The following is a 17,065-nucleotide window of genomic DNA, read 5'->3' on the forward strand; positions in this document are numbered from 1 at the left end:
TAGAGCTAAGGTGCGAGAGAATAGGTGTGTCGCTACAAATTAATATATTGTTGTTGTGAATTTCATTTCATTTCATTTTATTACCTTAAAGACCCACGAGGGGTATTACATAAGGGGTGGGTACATATATTTTGGTGAGCAAGTGTTAACACAAAGAAACATGACTGGTAACATTATTAGCAAAGTTGGATGAGCACATGATGGCTGCGATTTCGTTGGGTAGGTCGTTCCAGAGGGTAGGTCGTGAATATGCGGGGTCAGGACACCCAGGGTGTACATCAAGATGTTTTCGCAGTTATTTTGTGCTAAAAGAAAGTTTTTTTGGGAGAGGTATGGTTTATCAAAAAAATCCTTGAGTAAGAACATTTTCGGGGGGTAGTTGGTTAAGAAGTCTGTATCGATCAGCGGGAACGCCAACCGGCACAAGTGACGAGGAATACAGGCGTGTGTTCGTATGTTTCCTCGTCTCTTGCGCCTGATTGTATTGGTGGTGTTCCATACAGGGTCCTTAGGCAGCTCCCATTAAGTTTACTCCGGAAGCAGACACTGTTCTCGCCAGAGCAGCTGGTTTGGTTATCCAGAGGCACGCAGCGCGCATTGTAAATTCCTTTGGAGGACCTACTGAGTGAGTGAGTGGAAAACTTTATTAAGGTCTAGGTTTGCTTTTCGTCTGCGGCTTTCAGATGGCTTCGGCCATCTACGTGTACAAAGGTCGGTTGCCCCTAGACCAGGGCTCCGCTGGAAGCTGGTGCCAGTTTTGCTAGAAGACCTTCTTTGTCGACTCGGCGAACGCTGCATAGCACTCCCTCCCATTGCTCCGCACTCGGGTTTGCTATAACGGGTGCCACACTGATCCTCTGGCATGTGCACATTACGTGGTACAGCGTGGGTGGTTTCTTGCATCAAGGGCATTTGTAAGTGTACTGTGTGGGATACAGTTTGGTGAGTACGTGTAGGCTCGGGTACGAGCCTACAGCTAAGGGAGTTGTGTGGTGGTGGATGCCGCTTTTTGTAGCCCTTGTATTAGTTTAGTATCGACGAATAATCTTGGGCTACAGGTTCGTTCCCCTCGAGGTCGCCTACTTTGGATGCTCGGTAATAAGTAAGTGTACCCTCGAGCTATCCTGTCCGCCTGTTGGTTCCCTGTTACTCCCGCGTGTCCCGGCGTCCTTATTATCGTATGCCTGATTGGTTCTTCGTTTGGTTGTCGTTGTGTTATGTGGCCCCAGAGCGGAGTATTCGGAGTGCTCTGTGCCCTATTCTGCCGCGTAGGCAGTTGCGGCATGCTGTTTGTGAGTCTGTAAGGATGGTTAGAGACCGTTTAGATTGGTAGCCCTCCGCTGCCGCTAGAGCGACAGCCGCTTCCTCAGCCTCGACTATCGTACAGTCTTGTAGTGATGCGCTGGTGATCTAGGGTAGGTTCGAGTCAATCACCGTTGTTACCGCATTGCTGTTGTGTTGCCCCGCTGTTCTTGTCTATGTGGCTGCGTCCACGTATACCGTCGTTGCTTGGGGTGCTAATGACTTATGTAGGTATTCAGCCCTTGCCTCACTGCGTGCTTTGTGCAGGTTAGGATCCATGTTCTTGGGTATGGGCGTTCCTTTAGTGTTTTGCGATACTCGACCTACTGATATATTTCAGCATACTCGGCCTCTGAATAAATGAAATGACACTTGTGCTTTTACGTCGTTCCAGCGTATATTGACAAACTGAGACCTGTTCAGCCTGGCGCCATGTGTCAGTGATGGCTACCAAACCCTGCAAAATGAAGAGCGTACTGCAAGGCCCATGCGCTTCATTCCTATCGCGTAGGCGGCCCTTGGCCTCAACACAAAGGACCCATTATAGAAGGCACTCGTTGGCATAGGAAGATGCATCTGATCACCAGTACTGGGAATGTTGCATTACCATACGGTACCGATTCACGGGTCAGAGTAAGTAAGTGCAAGAAAAAGGCTTATTGGTCAGTCGTAACCCATTGCAAGCACTGGCGCGTTGTTGTTTACCAGCTACGACTATAAAAATGAAAGAAAGTTGGCTTGATTAAGATGCGCGCTCACCAGTTAACGGCAAGTCTCAGAGAACACGGTAAAGTTTATGGAGCGGCTATGAAAACACTTTAATTGAAAGCTTGAGAGGGCAGACTAAGATTTAGAACTTCTTTGTGTCTCCGTCTTGTGGAGCATGGGTATAAGCGTCTGCGGCGAAGCCATTGCCGACCGCAGGGGTAGCACAGCGGGTTAAGCAAATTCCTCGTATGGGTAATGCGCGGGGTTTCACTCCAGGTAGCCCTGGGTGCTCGCCAATTTTTTCACGTGTGCAACCTTTCCCCTGCCCTCGGACTGTAACCTGGCGTTGTGGCCGCGCGAACTGCTTAGAAACACGGGTGTCTGACACCGGCCTGCCTAGACTAAACGCAAGGCTAACGTGACGCGCATTAACCAAGCTGCCATTGGTGCAATGAAATGGCGATCATCATTAAGCGCCAGACGGCGGGACAGCGCGAAATGGCGTAGCAAACAGCACAGATCGAAGTTGTCTTGTAAAGGCTGTTTGCTGGACTTTAGGGTTCATCGTAATTTACTGCTCCTGTATGATCGTTACCAAGGAGACCAGTAGGGGTCGTGTTACGTTAGGTAACGTTTAAGCATGCTAGCCCGCACTTTTTTACACAGATGCGATAATGTTTCGCGCGCATCGAGAGACTTTCTTTCGTGTCAAGGAACCACACGAAGCAGGTGACGTGGCACAGAAACAGCTGCTGGGCGACGTGACGCACGGCAAAGAGACGCACGATCGTGTAGGAGTGATCGCTACTGTTGCGCCATTTTCGGTCGGATGAGTAAGGAGCCGTATAGGCAGCAGAGTACCGGATTAGTCAGCAATAACCAGAGATCTGCACCCATCGTTGATATGCGGTTGCATACACCTCAGTGCCTTTATTATTTCAGGGATAAAAGCTTCGAAAAAAGGAAATAATTTTCTGCAAAACAGTGCTCTGCAAGCCTCAAGTATATTAATAAAACACGTTGCGGGCCTAGTTGGTGATGCATTTTCTTTTCTTAAAATTTAGATAGCGCTACATTTGAGACGAATACACAGAAAGACATGAATGGCGCTGACTCCAACAATGTTTACTGACACGCATTTTTGTTCCACATGCAAGAAAGACAGCAGTTAGCAAAAGCCCATCTATAACTGGCCACAGAACAAACGGCCAGGAAAACTGGAAAGGAGGAAGATGGGGGAGAGAAAAGTGAGGCCGCACTTTTTTTCTTTGTGTATTCTACTCAATATGACAGCAAATACATCAAAGTATATTAAGGACATGATACTGCATTTCTAACCCACGCAGGAGGCTTCTACTCGAGTCGTGGCACATACAGCAAACACGAGAGAATGTTAATCGTTCCCTGGGGACTCTCCCCTCATCCTACGTCCATGGGCTGCGGCCATTGACCCGCAGGTCCTCCACACAGGGGCTTAAAAAGCCAAGCTGCGCTCGCCCGTAGTCACACCGTGAAGAAGGGGCCGAGCCGGTCCCGAAACGTCGTGTTTTTCCTGTATTTTACTTGGTTGGCGTCACTTACCTTCTCCTAACACTGCATTTCTTCCCCAATTTTTAAGCACTGTTAATTCGCTGGTATGCAGGGAGACAGAGGTGGTGCTGACACACATGGCCTCTTGCCTTGATAAACAAAGGCTTCCGATATTTCCCGAGCTAATCTATCTTTCCTCCTCGTCAGCATTTTGATCTTGTCAAGCTGTGGCTCATAGTTGCGATCGTTTTGAGCCTTTCAAGAACGGAAGTGGGCGGGTCGATTCGTGCTTGAGTCTAATGCGTTTTCAAACGTTCTTTCATGTTTCCTGTCACGTTCATTAACAGAACGCTCAGTATGGCCAACGTACACTTTGCCACAAGAAACGGGCATCTCAGAGACCACACCCCTGGCACACCGAACAAAAAAGGGCTTGGCGCGCTTCTTCTCTAGAGCCAGATGTTGCAGGGCACTACTGCTGACCTTAGGGCACATCTGGGCCAAGTTACACGACACCGAGAGAAACCATCGGGACGCCGTACTTGTTGCCTATCCTTTTTACCTTTTTAGGTTGTGGGACACCTCGTGGATGTATGGAATAGAAACTTTTTTCGCGTTCCCGAGTCTTCCTGGTCTCCGTGTTTTCTTTTCCCTTCCCTTGAATTTCTGTAGCAGTGCCTCGGTCACACCTGTCAACACATAGGCAGGGAACCCTGCATTGCGCAGTCTGGCTACCTCGCCCCGAAAGCTCTCTTGCATCATGTGAGTGCATCACTTCACGAGTGCGGATTCTAGAGAAGCGGCCGCAATAGCCTTCTTAACAGTTTGTCATTGGGCCGACGCAAAAGGATAACATCTTTTTTGGCTCTAGCGCGGTAGCACCAGCGTACACACGTTTCTCCGAGCATGAGGTTGAGGTCTAGAAACTGGAGCCCCAAGTGACAGCCTATTTGCGCTTTAAAGCACAAAGTAAGTTTTATCCAGGTAAAAAACAGCGTGCAAAGAGTCCCAATGGCTGCAAATCGCCACAGCAAAACACCATAGTTACGCGAGTACGTGAGAGATAAGGGGTTCACATTTTTTCTGAAGATGGTCTTCATGCTAGAAATTGCAGAAAAAAAATTAATTGACAGTGGTTTAGCTCTGGTTAAGACTAGCAGATTGCGAAAACAACGAAGAAAGGGGGGGGGGAGGGGGGGGGGGGGATTGAGAGCGCGCGGCAGCGGCGGCGGCCCCGACACGCTAGCTATGCGCCGCTACTGTGCATGCGCAACTGCCGAGCGCGTCGGAGGCACCTGTGAGTCACCCGCGCAGCGACGGCGGCGCGCCAGCTGTGTGCCGTGTGACGTCACTGCTCCTCGCGCACGCGCAGTATCGCCTTTCCTTGGCGACTTCTGTAGTGTTGCTTTCGCAACAAAAATGATTTTATCGGTGACAAAATCTCTCTAGAGTCCAAAGACGTGCTGCTCAGCTTAGTGTTCTGAGAAATATTCACTACAGTGGCTATCTCAATCGAAAAGGCACCCCAGTTTACAATAGCATGTCTACGGAATTCGCTTTCAACAAAGGAATTGGTGCTAGCTGGAGCACACTCCAAGAAGAAGCTGCGCATTTGTTGCATATTGTGGACAACGCTTCAAAAGGATAATCTGTAGGCTAGAGCAGTTATTCTTGTGACGGACGACACTGAATTACCCCGCCAAAATCTGCCACTTAGACGCTTTGAACTCTTTTGCTAAGCACTGCAGTTATTTTGCTTACTCACTCTTCTTTTACGGCCTGGTGTGATTTGCTGGAAGCTTCCGATGTGCTTGAATGACCGGTGGTGTTTCGTTGAAACCCCCGCGGACACACGGGACGGTGCTGCAGAGAATGGTGATGACCATTAAGAGTGATCGACTGCTTTCGTGCGATCAGGAGGAATGTGCTAATGCTTTAGTTTGGCTTACGGTTTAGTTCATGGGGATTAACATCCCAAAGAGACTCAGTCTATGAGAGACGCCTTAGTGAAGGGCTCCGGAAATTTCGGCCACCTGGGGTTCTTTAACGCGCACTGACATCGCACAGTACACGGGCCTCTAGAATTTCGCCTCCATAGAAATTAAACTGCCGCCGCCGGGATCGAACTTGAGTCTTTCGGATCACCAGCCGAGCACCCTAACCACTAAACCTCCGTGGAGGCTTGCTAACGCTTTGGTAACAAACCAGTGTCATCTTTTTTTTTATTTCGCTTGTTCTGAACAAAGAAAAAGCTATTAAAAGATAAAAAGTGTGTTATAAAAATGTACCACGGTCACGCACTCAAAATGTTTATTAACCTGCCGCGACTCCGAAAAAGCAAACACGCCAAACAAACCTACAAACTTTAACCTCAAACCAAAAACTCGTCTCCGCTTCCTGGAACCAAACCCTCATGTCAAGATCTTGCTATTTCACTTCGTTAGGTCCTCTGGTAGCTCTTGTTCTGTCAACTTAATATAGTTTCACATGGGTTTATACTAAATGGATCATAAATAGAATTCGTTAATAAGAACCGGAAAATTAAACAAAACTACCCCACATATAGTTAGGTTCACAAAAGTGATGTCTCGGGCTAGGTTGTAATGCATATCTGCAGTAACAGCGCTGTGTGTGTATGTGTCCCTCTTCGTTGTGTCCTGTTAACTACGCTGCTCGTATAGATATCTTGAAAATAAGGCATGCTCAACTTTGCTCCATTTAGTCCCAGGCGCATTCTCATATCTCCATTTTAGACCTTCCCTTTCCCGCAGTGAATGACTTCTACGAAGCAGGTACTGCTGTTTCTGTCGTATAAATCGATTACGCATTGTGCCTTCCTTTTTCTAATCGTTATTCACCAGCCTCTGCAGATACTAAACTTTAATGTTTCCATCTTAAACCCACTCGAAAGTTTGCGCTGCATTAGTCCACCCTCTGCCTCGTCGGAGCTGTTTGCATTGCCTAGTTAACACGGGTAACTGCTAGACCGCAATTTAGCCGTTGCGGAAAGGAATTATTGTCGCGCCTAAAGCGATTTAAGAGACGGTCCAGAAAGGCGTCTGCTGGCACCTGCTCCATCCGTATCGTGTGAGATCTCTGGCCATATCGAGGAGGGATAAGTCCGGCAACACTGAAAGCTAATGGTGCGCGAAGAATCTTGCAAAAGCCTTGCATGCCCGGCCAATCAGACACACCCAAGGGATGTGGCCGCTAGAAGACATATGAGAGCCGACGCTGGCGCATTTGACAGCTTGCTGCTCCTAGAAATCCACGAAGAACGTTTTCGTTGACCGGTTGACGAAACCGAGAGTTATTGGTTACAACATGCCTGACTGGCGCGCACACAACAACTCTTATCGGACAAATTACTGTGCATTTACTATCCGAGTTGAACATGGCTGAACGCTAGCGGTAGGGTTACGGAGCATATAGATTGTCCTACGGACAAAACGTATGGGTTGGCCGGACGTTGTTCGCAATACAAACGCCTCGCTCACAGTTCTGATCGCGCATGCTTACCTTTGAACACTTGGGAATCCGATGCCTGTAAGCAGCTCAGCAGGCCGCAGCGGTTCGAAGTTCTGGGAGATCGGACACCGAGGTTATCCAATATGTCGCCTGGAAGCAGGTGTGGTTCTCGCACTGATGATGGTTTTTATCAAGAACAGTGCGCGCTCATGAATTGGTACGCATAGTGCCAAATTCAGATAGATTCTTGAATTATAAACTCCATGACGAAGAACGCAAATTGAGAGGTTCAAGTATACCTAAAAAAGCGGAGTGATCTAAATATTTTCGAGACCCACTCTTTTATTACGCAAATGAGGCAATCAGGAGGTGGCGAGGTCAGTGGATGCATGCGATCCACGCTGCATGCGTAGACGAATACGAAAAGAAAGAGGCCTGCATGTTCAGCCTTTGGCGTAACCTCCATTAAGCCTCAGGGCATCATCATCATCATCAACCTCCTCCCTGTTCTTGGCCGATCCCCCGCCGTTGTTGGTATGTGCCATATTTTGAAATGCTTACAACGACAACTTCCGTTGGAGCATTCGTTTATGCAGTTAATTACAATGCCAGGTGTCCGTGACCGTTTTGCGCTGAGCAATAACAAGTTTAAATCTGGACGTGCGCCGATAATAGTTCTCTATGTCGAACCTTTGCGTGTCATGTGGTGAAGCTGAATCACTTGATAAATTTCTTCTCTTCCCTCTCACCCGCTTCAGGCTTCCTCTTTCTGTTCCGGTTATCTCCTCACTTAAGGGAAGCGCCAAAGGATATGGCCCAAACCAGTGTGCGATTCTTTTCGTGATTACATTATTTGTTCCGAGAAATTCCTTCGTTAATTGTAATTGTATTAACTGTTAACTCAAAATTTCACGACTGAGTGTCGAACTTAAGTCTTATGCGTTCCTCCTGTGTGACTTTTCAACGCAACATATCGCGCGCTCTTGGTATGTGCACCTCTACCAGAGGACAACATGGACGACCGCCGGACGGGTAGATGAGAGAGACGTTCCTGGGCGTCACAACTGTTGTTGTTAATGACAAGACAGGGAAACGTGCTCACAGAAACTCGGTGGCCCTATCGGCGAACCGCAGGGGAAACAGGCGTCGGCAAAATAGAGGGAAAGTTCATATCATGTGATCTTTTCGGAATCTAAATACTCCGGGGGGGGGGGGGGGGGGGGGTCGATCAGGAAGAAATGGGCAAATGAAAAAAAAATATCCGACACCCCTCTCACAATTTGTGGGAAATAATAATAAAACATGGTGGCAGGTGAACAGCTGGTCGGTATTTAGCGGAATGTACTGCAGCTTAGAGGGTATGGCCTTTGTGTTGATTACTGTGAAACTTTAATAAGTCGCCTTTGTGTAGCTGTCGGGCGATATTCTTGTGTCCAGAAAAATGTTATAAGGTATTTCGGACAGCTGCTAGCGAGCACTGGAAAGCTTTCAGCCTACGCCACTTCGTTGCAAGAAGTGCCGTCTTTTTTATAAAAATCATACAGATAACGAACAGTTTTTTTTTCTTCAGCATTTAGGCTCCAAGTAATCAGCCGCTTTGGTAGGGCACGCAATGAGAATTCAAGATAATCGCAACTGTGTTTCCAAGAGAAGGCGCGCGTAGCAGGGGCGGAAGAAAGTTAGGTGGCTGGATAGAATTAAGAACTCTGCCGAGATACGGCGGCCACACCTGGCGAAGGACAGGGTCAATTGAAGAGACGTAGGAGAGGCCGTTGCCCTGCAGTGGGCGTAGACCGGCTACGACGATGATGATCATAAATCCGCCGTACACTTGAAAACTAGAGTTGCTTATATACCTCGTCTAACGGTTCTTCTAATACCGTTCAAATTTTAAAGAATGAGTTAGCCAGAGAGAGCAGAACGGTGGGACTATCAAAGTTTTAAAGTTTAAGTTTAAAGTTTAAGTATCAAAGTTTAACAACTGAATAATCATAATGGCGTCACCGTAATGATCGGAGCTTCCAATTTCTCACCCGTTCCATATTTAAACATACTACTTTGGTGATAACTACAAAGAAAACATAGCTTCCGTTCGAAATTATTGGTTTAAGGATTCTTTAGGGTGAAAAACTTGGGGAAATTTTCCTTGCACCCACCTCAGGTTGACAAAAAGCACATCAATATTGGCGTTCTTTGGCTACGCTGCCTTTGCACCATTAAAATCCACTGCCTTGCCGTTTGTGCACGTCTGGCTTGAACGTTTGGATGACTCAATGCATGAAGTTTACTAAAGCAAGAAATGTTTTTGCTGCAGTTCCTGGCACGCTGAATCGAACGTCGTCCGGATACCATGGCCACCCTGAGGTCGAATTTTGAAGCTGTAGATTTAAGAAAAAAAACTTTCTGAAACTTTCTCCGCCAGGAGTATGCGGCTTGGCGCACACAAAATGAACCGGTGTGCCATGAATGGAAGAACCAGCGCTCGTGTGTAAACTTTTCCTGAGCGTCATTTTTGGTGTATGTTGAGCTAGCCCGCATGCTTACCTTAGCGAATGGATGCGTGAAGTGCGCGCCTTCGAAGCCTCTAGGGCAACTAAAATGATCACATTGCCGGCGGCCTCGAGCACCACTGCGTGTGTTATGCTCATTTGCTCTCCGTATACCTCAGAAAACTCGGTGCCGAGACTAGTGCAAGTGGCTCAAATGTACAAAGTTTTGCATGTTCGCACTGGAGCTTAGCACTACTAAACGAACAGAGGTGGTGCGTCTGTAAATAAAAGGGTTCTTACCGTCGCTAAACAGTACACATCATAGATTCATAGGCGTGCCTGTAAAACAAATATCTTTCCGACTACGCCTGCTGCAGGGCAAAAACCTCTCTAATGTCTCTCTAATTGAACCTTTCCTTTGCTAGCTGCAGCCACCGTACACCCGCAAGCTTCTTTATCTCATCCTCCCAGGTAACACTCTGCTGCTCCCTGCTAATCTTAAATTCTCTTGGAATCCACTCCGTTACCCTTAAGCAGCGGTTATCTTACCTTCGCAATAAATGACCTGCCAGAGGCCATTGTTTGGTCGTGCTTTCGATTAGGATGTCAATGACCAGGTCTTTTCACTCATCCACTCCGCCAGCTTTCAGTCTTTTAACGGTACACCTATAATATATCTTTCCATATCTCTCTGCCTTGTCCTTAACTTTAAGCTGAACACTTTTCGTTAGCCTCCACGTTGCTGCCCCATAGGCTAGTACTAGTTAGACACCGCTTTTGTATACTTATCTCTTGAGCGATATTGGTAAACTGGCATATGCGCTACACCCCAATCTTATTCTAGTAATTTACCTCTTATGATCCAGGTCAGCGGACACTACCTGCCCTAAGTAGACGTATTCCCTTATCACTTGCATGATATTTGTGAAATGCTGTTCTCTTGCGAATGGAAGCACGCTGTGAGGGCCTCAGAAGCCTCTGGGGTCACTTTTGAAGATTACTTTGGTTTCCTGCATGTTAATTTTTAAAACCACCATTCTGCTCTTCCTTGCTCAATTTTCATGACGTGCTCTTCATCTCGTGAGTGACTTGGGAAGGAAATGTCGTCAGTGAATCGCAGATTACTTCGGTATTCTCCATTGATTACGGTGAATCCGCTCTCGTTTGACTCATCGAACAAATGAACGCATGTCATTCAAGAAGCCAACGTCTTGAAAATTTATTGGCTTTCGTAAAATGCATTTCATGCTCGCGCCTACTGCCGGAGGCGACGATAAACTTAATCCTGGGCACTTTATAGCTGGCTGCTGCTGGCTTCAGAGAATATTAGAAAACGAATAGGACGGCGATCAATAATGTTACTATGCGTCTTGGAAAGTACAGTCATGAAATTTATGAGCGTGAACACGGCAGCGCGTGGCAGATAGCCTCGAACCCTACTCGTGGCGATACGCGGCGGCTGCTTTCAGCAACGTGGTGGAAAGGGGTATGCCGCTTTGCCTGCTTCCGGCAAGCCGAAGGACAGACCTCCCTTTCCACTTTGTTTACGAAAGCGGCCGCCGCGTATCGCCATGAGTAGGGTTCGAGGCTATCTGCCACGCGCTGCCGTGTTCACGCTCACAAATTTCATGACTGTACATAGCGCTCTCCACCCAACGCTATGTCAAATCAAATCAAATCAAATCTTTATTTCCATCGGTGCTACAGATGGAGGGCTACGGAAAAAAAAGCTGCCACTTGGCAACTTGACGAGTCCGCAGCCCCAAATATAAGGCAGCGTGTAGACAGCACCAGATAATGAAAAAACAAATCAAGACACTTCATCAGTGCAGACCAAAGGAAAAAAGTCCTGAGCTAGGTAACACAAACATCAGAATAGATAAAATCAGGTTAGTCAATCGGCAAACATGTCTCTAAGTTTAAGAGTGGAACAACTAAATAAATCAAAATTCAGTGACTGATAGTAGTTTAACAGAGATGGCAAAGAATAACACAATCGCTCCATACCAGAATTCAAGCGTGGTACAGCAACCTTCCAGTTTTCTCCATGTCTAGTCTGATAACATTTAGCATTTCCTTCTAAATGTGCCAAGGCATCCAGGCTGTGAATATTTTTTTTAACTTCATATTTAAACCGAGCACTCAAACGGTAATGGTATAGCTTGTGGGCTGTGATAACATGAGCACTGTGAAAAAATTCTGCAGTAGTTGCATTGTAGCCAGCATTGTACACGTGACGCAGATACCGTTTTTGCATATGGAATATTTTTTGTGTGTTAGAGAATGTAGTTGTGCCCCACACAAGCTGGCAGTAGTTGACGTGTGAACAGAAAAGAGAATTATAGACCAATATTTTTGTTTTAGTAGAAAGCATATATCGGAGACGACCAACTACACCGGTTATTCGAGCAAGTTTCACTAATACAAAATTCACATGAGATTCCCAGGACATATTGGCAGTGAATATCACACCAAGACATTTGAAATGGTCAACAATGTCAACAGGATGAGAGTTTAAAACAATATCAGCATGAGGAGGAACAGGTTTATTTTTCGGCCGGAAGACAACTGCTTTTGTTTTATTTTCGTTAATCTTCATGTAATTGGATGAGGACCATTGCTGCAGTTGGACTATGGTGTCGTTACAATCAGTGATGAGTTTATCGATGTGATTACCAGAAAAAAATATGCTAGTATCATCTGCATATATAATAAATTTGGCGTTCCGGTTAATGTTAACAATGTCATTAATATACAGGTTAAATAGCAAGGGGCCCAATATGCTGCCCTGTGGGACACCACAAAGCAGTGGCAGGACTGGTGATCGCGAGTTGTTTATTTGGACTACTTGACATCGATGGGATAAATATGATTGTAATAACTGTAATCCACACCCTCGTATACCGTAAAAGTCCAACTTCTGCAGCAGAACATCATGGTTCACCAAGTCGAATGCCTTGGAAAAATCGACAAATAGGCCGACTACTATTGCCTTGCTTTCAAACTGTGTTAAAATATACTCTTTCTGGTGAAGCAGAGCTAATTCAGTAGACATATTCTTCCTAAACCCAAACTGGTGTTTTGTTATTAATTCGCAGTGGTCAGCAAAACTTACAAGCCTACAGTGAATTATTTTTTCAAGAGGCTTAGAAAATATAGGTAAGATAGACACCGGACGGTCATGTGAACCACCCAAAACTGTTTAGTAAAATGTTTCGGTTTTAATCAACTTGATTCTGGTAAAAAAAGTCCCAATGAAATGGTCAGAAAAACTGCTCGTTGATGTCTGGAATCGCGCAAATTGGCACTGAACGGCATAGGCTACACGTAGTCAGTTGGCATCCAAACCACATTCCACACACTTAAGTAAACGTAAATCTTAAGCCAGTATGCTTGGAAAAAATTGGTCGTGTATTAAAGACGAAAGAACGGCAGATTTCGGTCACCACACAATTAAGAAAAACCTTGAGGGCCGAAATGTTACGCTGCAATACTGGCCGCCGTCTGTCAAGTGAATGTTCGTCTTGAAATGAGATTCACTCATACTCTCAAATATATTGGGACAGTTGTGCGAGACGTTCGACCTTCTAAAGAGCTATTTATTGCGTTTATGCGTTTATAGTCTGGCATCTCGTGCCAAGGCGTCCTAGGTATATGATAATCAAGAAATTGCACTGCAATAGGTTTAGGTTTAGGTTTATGGGGTTTAACGTCCCAAAGCGACTGAGGCTATGAGAGACGCCGTAGTGGAGGGCTCCGGAAATTTCGACCACCTGGGGTTCTTTAACGTGCACTGACATCGCACAGTACACGGGCCTCTAGAATTTCTCCTCCAAAGAAATTCCAGCCGCCGCGGCCGGGATCGAACCCGCGTCTTTCGGGTCAGCAGCCGAGCACCATAAGCACTGCAAAAGGTGTGTTCCACCTTGTCAACATGATCGCCGACAACGAGGCTCGCCAGCATAGTTTTTTCTGAGGTAATTTAAGCAGTCAAGACCTTTGCATTACCTTATTTTGGGGGTCGTCGGTAGACCCCATGCCCGATCTTACCAGAACAGCGCTGTTCAGTAGGAAAAAAAGTGACTAACCTCTACTATAGCTTTTAGAGGACGAGGAGACATTTTTGGCAACGACGAGTCCGAAGCTAGTAATAGTATTAACAGGGTCGACGAATATAAGCGCTCCAAGACGACACAAAACTATAAAGACGGCAGGAGAAAGAGAGCAATCTGCTCTTTGTGCCACCTTTTGTCGCACTGAGCCGAACCACAGGGCTTGCTCTTGTTTGAGCCGCTTGGGCCGCAATACACAGGCGTGGAACGCAACTCGTGGAACGCAATACATATGCGACCCCAAAGGCACTGAGTCACGTACTTGCACACACACGCAAAATTACGCAACACAATGCAAACAGATGGGCGTGCTCAAAGTAAGCAAGAACGTTAAAGACTGCAGAATAACGAAAACAAAAACGATAAATTAAGAACAAGAAGTAGGTTATAAAACTTATTTTTGTGTATTGTCATCTTCTTGAACAGTGAACACAGATACTGGAACTAATCAACGAGATGTCACGAAGTTTCGATTTGCGGATTCTTGTAACATCCTTTCCATATAAAGGGTGATTAAAACCACCACTGTCCCTACTTAGCTGCGTGTATTTATAAGCGTTTGTCAAATTGTTCTGTTTAAACATTATAATACCGACAGCAAGCGTTGCCACTATCCATGAATTCACTTTGAAAAAAAAAAAAAGCGGAATGCAACTGACGACTCCATGTGCACTGCTAATGTGTCCAACCAGTGTGCCTGCGAGGATGGCCAATAGCGACATCGTTACATTTTTGGCTCGTGAAGTTTTAGATCTGCCCTTAGGACTACGTCCATTGCGAAGACGCAGCTGAGGGCACCTTGAATCGGAAAATATCTTTGTGCGAATAAAAACATCGTCCACCATTCTTCTTCCTCCGCCAAAGCTGCCGCATTTCCGGGAGCCTTGCCGAAAGGCGTCTTTCGGCATTTGCTAAGGCGCAGCAGTAGTGGCATTGTCGAGGCGGAGAGCACCGTAGGAGACCAGGACGGGCCAAGGCACGTGCGGAGGAGAAGGCGCTGTGGCTGGCGTGACGAAGTGCGCACTGTACCACTTGAGTTCTTCCTCCTCGATGGCCGAATTGTCGCCTGTGCGGGCGAGCACGAGGTAGGCGAGCGTAAGGAATCCCGTGCCAAGGAAGTCGCCGCAGCCCGTGAGGCAGGGGATGGCGGCGTTGTCCGGATCGATTCTCCACTTCCACAGCATGTACACGATGAGCCGAGCCATGTACAGCAACACCACCACCTGCACCGGCACAAGGCCGTCAAGAAAGGAGAGTCTGCTTAACTGTGCTGCGAAGGCAGCAATTGTCATATGCAATAGGTAGCTTTCCATTCCTAAGGCATAATTTTTTTACGTGGTAAAGAAGCAGTCCTGACGTAGTTATTTGGAACCCTGGAATGTCACCAAATGCCGGACTAACTACGGGAGACAAGTGTTGAAATACTCATTGTCGACGGCTTTAAATTATCTTTTTACTGAAACAAATATTGACGTTTCCGCGATTTCCTCACAGAAATTGCGTACCTTGTTTGTATAAGCTGTTTTTTCTTCCCTTCGTTTGATGCTGATGTGTACCGCCTTCGCGGCACGCTGCTGCGTTTCTGTGTATGCTAGGAGGTCAGGACTCCTCAAGATGTTTTTTTTTCAGCTTTTTACCTGCCCTCCAGGCAACATTCCTCTTGGTTACGGAATAAATTTCAATTGCAAGGATTACGTATTAATTTCGAACAGCTGGGGCGCTGTAATGAGTACCGGGGTTCTGTGCACGGACGCGTTTCCACGTGAAAGCGTTAAGGCTTGCGTTCTGCAGAAAATCCGCCGACGGTGTTGTGAGGGGAATGTCTCGAGAGAAGCATCCAAGATGGGTCACCTAGGTTACGCCATCTTATGGTGTCCTCCCAACCTGCCTGCCGGATTGTGGTCGAACTGACTACTGTGGGAGGTCGCAGTCAATGGCAGCACCTGGCATCGCAGGGCATTGACGAATTGCTTAAACCCTGCACCAATGCGCCAGGAGTGGCTGACGACTCCCAAGGATCAATGAACATAAACTCAAGCATGACCAATTCCGCACATATGGGCATTAATTTTAACGGGATAGCGGTAAAGGATCTGTTCCCCAGAAAACCTGGTGCCAGAGTTGTGAGCAAAAAATTACGGGTATGGAGCCAGGTGGTCCCAAGACAGCAACTAGCAAATGCCTTCACGGCAATTCATCGCAAACCGGTGTCCCGTGCGTCTCCCCTGCGCGCGTCAGCAGGTGTTACCGATGCCCTGCATCTTTATTAAATATAGGTTGTGGTAGAACCGTCTGAGGATGCCATAATTTCTCAATGCTAGCTTTCATGTCATCGCCTCATAACGTATGTAATTCTTGCTACGCACGGCTACCTAGCTCATCAATTCCTGACAAAATGCGTCATTTAGCTCCCCATGCGGCCAGCGGAGGAGCGGCGCCGGCAATACATTTACGACTAAGCATTCAGAGGCAAACCACAGGCAAGTACAAGCGCGATAGTGGCACTGTACATCATCGTTTACATATTGCCACGTATCATTGTAATGTCCGTTCGTTCGCGCAAGGCCGCACGAAAGGGTGTTATCATTTCTGTTTGTGACGCGAGAAACGGCCGGACTACTCTCGATTGATCACAGCCACGAAGAGCGGCAGCTACGTGTTTCCAGATTACTCTAGATGATCTTGACCTGTTATCTCGAAGTTTTGTTGCCGGCTTTAAATTGAACGATGCCGCGAGCAGCGGGCATTCGTAGTCCGACGATTGACGAGCACGCTTGTTGCTTACGCCGCCACCGAGTGATTCAGTTCTTTTGCGGGCGCAAGTCAGCCCAAATAAAGAGCTTCGTTTGCAAGTCTTTCTGGTGTCTTCCTGACAGCTGGACTGCCGTCACTACAACGTGACATCTGGTGGAGGTGCTGGGTACCCTTCTATGTACCGGACACCCCCAGCAAGTGGTGACGCCAGCCTTCTTAGTCATTCACCAGAGGATCTGACTGCAGTCCACCGCGCAAGCCGACGTCTGCTAGGGGACGCACCTGAGTTCGGGACTCTGCCGGACCCCACCCGGAAGCGAAAACCAGCCGCAACGTCCACCATGAGCTTGCCCCAGACGACGACTCCAGTCATTCTGCAGCAGCCCCGGGTGCCACCAACCTTCGACGCTTCGGCTGGCGCCGACCCCGAAGAATGGCTGGAGCAGGTCGACCGTGTGGCTGTCTTTAACAACTGGGACGATGCCATGAAATTTAGGTACGTCTTCTTTGTCCTGGAGGGACCAGAAAGAGTCTGGTTTGAGAATGAGGAAGCTAGCCTCGCGAATTGGAAAACCTTCAAAGAGCAGCTTGTCAAGACCTTCACGAACGTCGTTAGAAAGGAAAGAGCCCAGCAGCTGCTACAGTCTCGCATACAACACCCAAACGAGACCATCGTAGTGTACACTGCGGAGATGAAGCGTC

The 17,065-nt window shown here is 47.2% G+C and overlaps 1 protein-coding gene across 1 annotated transcript in view; it reads right to left on the reverse strand.

Moving 5' to 3' along the window:
- Positions 1–12,025: 12,025 nt before the first annotated feature.
- Positions 12,026–17,065, reverse strand: part of LOC149325446 (solute carrier family 41 member 3-like) — a 78,455-nt gene continuing 73,415 nt past the window's right edge. Inside the window, exon 9 of the mRNA XM_089564289.1 lies at positions 12,026–14,832. Within this exon, the coding sequence (XP_089420415.1) occupies positions 14,521–14,832 (312 nt within the window). The 3' untranslated portion in view covers positions 12,026–14,520. The remainder of the gene's footprint in view (positions 14,833–17,065) is intronic.

This window comes from Amblyomma mixtum, chromosome 10, assembly GCF_055824585.1.
Source record: "Amblyomma mixtum isolate Tamu chromosome 10, ASM5582458v1, whole genome shotgun sequence".
Taxonomy (NCBI): Eukaryota; Metazoa; Arthropoda; class Arachnida; order Ixodida; family Ixodidae; genus Amblyomma; species Amblyomma mixtum.